Source organism: Carya illinoinensis, chromosome 9 (assembly GCF_018687715.1).
Source record: "Carya illinoinensis cultivar Pawnee chromosome 9, C.illinoinensisPawnee_v1, whole genome shotgun sequence".
In the NCBI taxonomy this organism is placed as follows: domain Eukaryota; kingdom Viridiplantae; phylum Streptophyta; class Magnoliopsida; order Fagales; family Juglandaceae; genus Carya; species Carya illinoinensis.
This window is the reverse complement of record NC_056760.1, coordinates 29,589,570-29,595,114: the sequence shown is the minus strand read 5'-3', so window position 1 is coordinate 29,595,114 and position 5,545 is coordinate 29,589,570. Positions and strand designations below refer to the sequence as shown.

General features: G+C 36.3%; 1 protein-coding gene across 1 annotated transcript; it reads left to right on the top strand.

Annotated features, from left to right (window-relative positions):
* The first annotated feature begins 1,939 nt into the window (after window positions 1-1,939).
* LOC122276987 (uncharacterized mitochondrial protein AtMg00810-like) lies at window positions 1,940-2,695 on the top strand. Its single transcript, XM_043086868.1, has one exon. The coding sequence runs from the start codon at window positions 1,940-1,942 to the stop codon at window positions 2,693-2,695; it is 756 nt and encodes a 251-aa protein (XP_042942802.1).
* Window positions 2,696-5,545: the final 2,850 nt, after the last annotated feature.

Below are 5,545 nucleotides of genomic sequence, written 5' to 3'. Positions count from 1 at the left end.
ACCTGATTCGTTGAAGGCTGATTGGAGTGAGTAGATTGCATGGAGGTCTTTATATATTGCAATAGCTAGACCTTTATAATCCTACTTTTACTTCACATACTGCTTGTTTACCTGAAACAATATATACATTTGTTTGTTCCAATACCTCCAAATGCTCTAATTATGAGCTTTGGCATAATAGACTTAGTCATTCTTCTAATTCTAGGACGCTGTTTGTAAATAGTTTTGCTCCTAAATTGACTGCTCCATGCCATCCTTGCATGTCCTTTAGCTAAATAGAAAAAATTGTCTTTTCCTAATAATGCTCATCTGTTGCTGCTCCATTTGATCTAGTTCACTGTAATGTTTGGGGTCCATATTTTGTACCTATTGTTGAAGGTTACAAATATTTTTTTGACTATTCTTGATGATTCAACTCATGCTAGATGGCTTTATCTTTTTAAATATAAATCTAAAGTTCCACATATTTTTAGAGTTTTTTACAAAATGGTTAAAACACAATTTCATTTAAAAATAAAATCACTTGGCATTGATCATGGCACAAAATTTTCTTTTGCTTATTTTTTGCATTCTAAATGCATACTACATAAGCATAGTTGTGTTGAGACTCCTTAGCAGAATTCTGTTGTGGAGAGAAAATATCAGCATATCCTTAATATGGCTAGAACAATGATGATTCAGTCTCATGTGCATATTAATTTTTAGGGTGATGCTATTTTAACAGCAACTTACCTCATTAATAGGCTTCCAACTCCTCTTTTAAACAAAAAATCTCCTTTTGAGCTGTTGTTTAAAACTGCTCATTCTTATGATGATCTCATAACCTTTGGTTGTCTTTGTTTTGCTTCCACTTTACAAAGATCCTGTACCAAATTTAATCCTAAGGGTCGAACTTGTGTTTTTCTTAGTTACCCCTTTGGAATAAAAGGTTACAAATTTCTTGATTTACAAACTAATCAATCTTTTATATCAAGAAATGTTGTTTTTCATGAACATATTTTTCCTTTTGCATCTCAAAATAAAATTGAATTTTCCTCTTTTTTTCCTGTTGAACATTCAACTCTAAATTCTTTAACTGTGCCTTCAACAACACTTTCCCTTTCGCCATCCACTAATTTTCCTCTAAACTTCTCTCCACCTTCCCCTTCAAGTGATTCATTTGTTCAATTTTCTTCATCTCCAATTTCTATCACTGTACCTTTACCTTCTAACATTACTAGAAAATCTTCTAAAAACAGAAAGTTACCTGGTTATTTGCAGAACTTCCATTGCATCTCCTCTTCTACACACTCCACATTAGATCCTTCAACAATTTCTTCTTCATCAGGTTCTTCTTCCCTTTTATCTTCCCCTCCTAAATATGATATCTTCAAATTTTTGTCTTATGCTAATCTTTCTTTTTCACACAAATCTTTTGTCATGTCCATTTCTGCCGATACTGAACCTGAGTTCTATCATTAAGCTGTTATGCACTCTCATTGGAGAGGTGTGGGTCAGCTAAGATTGCAGCTTTGGAAAATAATAATACTTGGACTGTTACTTCTTTACCACCTAGTAAGAAGCTCATCGGCTATAAATGAGTTTATAAGATTAAATATTGTGTTGATGGTTCCATTGAAATATATAAGGCAAGGCTAGCTGCTAAGGGTTATACCCAAACTAAAGGCTTGGATTATTCTGAAACATTTTCACCTATTGCTAAAATGGCAACTGTTGATTTCTTTTGGCGATTGCTACTATGAAAGGCTGGCATCTTACACAACTTGATGTTAATAATGCTTTTTTGCATGAGGATTTATTTAAAGAAGTATAAATGGTTCTACCTCCTAGTTTTCATGTTAAAGAGGGATCCCAAGTTTTCAAGTTGAACAAATCACTTTATGGTTTGAAACAGGCCTCACAGTAGTGGTTCTTTAAGTTTTCAACTTCTATACTCAACATGGGTTTTCAACAATCCACAGCTAATTATTCTCTTTTTACTAAGACTGGGGGTTCATCTTTCATTGCCCTTCATGTCTATGTTGATGATATTCTTATAGCTAGTAATGATACGAAATTTGTTGAGCTTTTAAAGTCCTTGTTTAATGAGAAGTTTAAGCTCAAGGACCTTAGTAAGCTCAAATATTTCCTTAGTTTGGAAGTGGCATGGTCTCCTACTGGTATTTCTTTATATCAGAGAAAATATTCCTTGAAGATTTTTCAAGATGCTGGTTTCCTTACTTCTAAACCTATTGCCTTTTCTATGGAACAAAATATTAAATTGAGTAAGGATGTGGGGGACTTGTTGCTTGCTCCTACAGTTTATAGAAGACTTGTAACTCGACTTCTTTACCTCACATTAACTCGGCCAGATTTGTGTTATTCTGTCAATAGACGTAGCAAATATATGGCTCAGCCTAGACAGCCTCATTTACAAGCAGCCTATAGAATTTTACAATATGTCAAAGGCACTCCTGGTCATGATCTTTTCTTTCCAACTACCAATACATTATCTTTTAAAGTTTTTGCTGATTCTGATTGGTCTTCTTGTCTCGACAGTAGGAGATCTACAAGTGGTTATTGTGTTTTTCTTGGGGATTCTTTGGTTTCCTGGAAGACCAAGAAACATACCACTGTTTCTAGATCTTTTGCAGAGGCTAAGTATAGATCAATGGCTTCTACCACTTGTGATATCATTTGGTTTCTCATTATCTGATTTTTGTGTTTCACATACTCATAGTGCTAAGCTTTTTTGTGATAGTTAGGCTGCAGTACACATTGCTGTCAATCCATTCTTCCATGAAAGAACAAAGCATATTGAGCTGAATTGTCACTTTATTCGAGAAAAAACACAAGCTGGAGTTATTAAGACTTTTCACTTGGCTTCTAGTCATCAACTTGCTGATGTGTTAACCAAACCTCTTGGTTATCACCAGTTTCATCACTTAGTTTCCAAGATGGGGAGTACACTCTATATACTCTCCATCTTGAAGAGCTGTATCAGGACTTATTTGTATTATTCTTTCATTTTTATTATTTCATTTCATTTGTTTTATTGTATCTCACGTGATAGTCACATGCATAGGATTTTATTCATGTACTATAAATAGCTACTGTATAGATGGACACTTAATTCAATTAGATTCTTTTCTTTCTTCCAGAATTCTCTTCCTTCATCTGTTGCTCTGCTAGGGTTTCTGATTCCTGAGCACGCCTTTTACGTTTCTTTACATTTTACAAGTGCCTTAGTGTTGAGGTTATCTGGACATGATCCAGCCATTCCTTTTCCCCATCTACCCAAATTGCATTAGGAGCACCTTCTATCCTTCTAGTATTGGAGAAGGCCAAAGCCAAATATTCTGATCAAAGATCTATCATGTTCCCCATTTTCACATTCCTTTTTTTGAGGGCTCTATCCTCAACAGAAATGTCTTTGTTACTCTATAAGAAGGCTAACATTTTTTGCTTGATTTTTCATGAAACTAATGTATGATTTAGACTTTCCCACTTAGGTCTTTCATGTCAATGGGACATCCTCCAGCTCCTCCAATAATGTCTTAAGCTTTGGCACAAGATCTCATGTCTGATTTTTCAAGAGATCGAGCATTCATCTCCTCATTCATAGCATCATCCAATTTTTTAACAACATCAAAACTAGAAGGTTAACAATCTTCAATGGGATTTGTTAAAACATACGAGTGCATGCTTACAAGATTTATATCCCTATATCAAGCCAACAATTCAATTTTTCTCTATGATCTCCTAAGAGATGGTGCACTCACCACTTCCTCATCACCTTGTCGCCTCTCCACGTCATGAGAATTAGCATTACTCCACCTATTAGAAAGCTCTCCAATAGATGAAGAAGAAATGCTATCTGATTATATAGGAGCACTAGGCTACAATGGTAAGCTAATTTCTGCCTGTGGTTGAGTGTGATCTCCTTCCGTCTTGTAGTATGAGGAGACTTCATTGAATACAGCATCTCAAGAAACAATAAACGTGTGGGTCTTAGGATCTATGCACTTCCACCCTTTCTTTCTTTCATCATAGCCAATGAAGATGCATTTCTTAGCCTTGGCATCCAATTTTTCTCTCTTTGTATTTGGTACATGAACATAGCAAATAGAACCAAACACCTTGAAGTGTTTGATATTAGGCTTTCTCCAAACATTAATTCATATAGTGATCTCATGTTACTTAGGCGAAGGGGAACCCGATTGATCACAAAAGTAGCACATGCCACATACCCTCCGCCCATAAGGCATTAGGTAAATTCTTTGCATGAAGCCAACTCTTGCAAGTTTTTACGAAGTGCCAAATTTCCCTTTCTGCCACATTGTTTTGTTTTGGTGTGTAGGAGTATGAAAAATCTCTCTAGATGTCATGTCTCAACAAAAATTGATCTCTGAATTTTTTCACAATAATACCTAATGAATATTAATCATCACCTACATAATAGGCATATAACTTGCTTCAATTTTTAATCACACATAAATTTCTATTTAAGCACATACCTGCAATTAAAACCAAAAATGCTAATGACCTATTTTTTATAAAGCCAAAAACCATCATAACTCTAAAATCACATTCTCTGATATCGACATTAATATGGCTTGTATTAATGAATCCAACTTCAATTTTTCAATCTCTATAACATCATTCATTTCAAAATGGTCTATTCTTTCCATGGACTCAAAATAACCTAAACCAAGACTACAAGTGACTAATGAATCAGAAGCATATATGTAGTTGTAGTTTTACTTAAAAAATCTCAAGCATTACATGTACGCGTCTCAGGCTTCATGGCTTCAAACTAGCACTTGAAAAATAGATGGGCTAGATGGCAAACATAGAGAGAGAGAGAGAGAGAGAGAGAGAGAGAGAGAGAGAGAGAGAGAGAGAGAGAGAGAGCTAACAAGAAAGACAATGTGAGAGAGAGCTTTACTGCGCAAAGGGGAGAGAGAGTTCAAGCTGAGCATTTAAGACAAGGGCAGTTTGGTTATGCTTGGGTGTGGCTAAGTTGCGTTCACGATGAAGTTTGATGAGTTGCTTGCTCTATTTTTGGATGGAGAAACAAAGGTTCTTTGTGGCTTATAAGGGAGGTCACATAAAGGCATTGGGTGGTGATAAGGTGGCTTCTGATTGGTGGAGGAACATGATGGTGCCGAGGTGGCCATCCACAGTTTTGGATGTGCAGTGTACATGGCTTTGTTTTTTGAGGTGGTTGTCATGCATGGAGGTTGGCCTTGGTGGGCTATTTTCATAATGATGCATACATCACAAGGCAATACTAGGAGGCTTGAGCTAGGTAGTTGTTGTTAATCTTGGGTGGATCACAACGACTAAGCAATGAGTAGTAGGCCTTGCGTGGCTGTGATCATGCTACTGTGGGTTGAGGTTGAGGAGTCTTAGATGGAAGCATGAATGTGGATGGCTTGCTTGGCATGGGGTTTTCCTTGGACGCTTTTGTTCCGTGCAATAGGGGGTCGAGGGGAGGTGTTTTTACGGTGGCTTGTGGTGGAGACAATCTATAAGTATGTAGTCGAGCCCTAGATGGTAGATG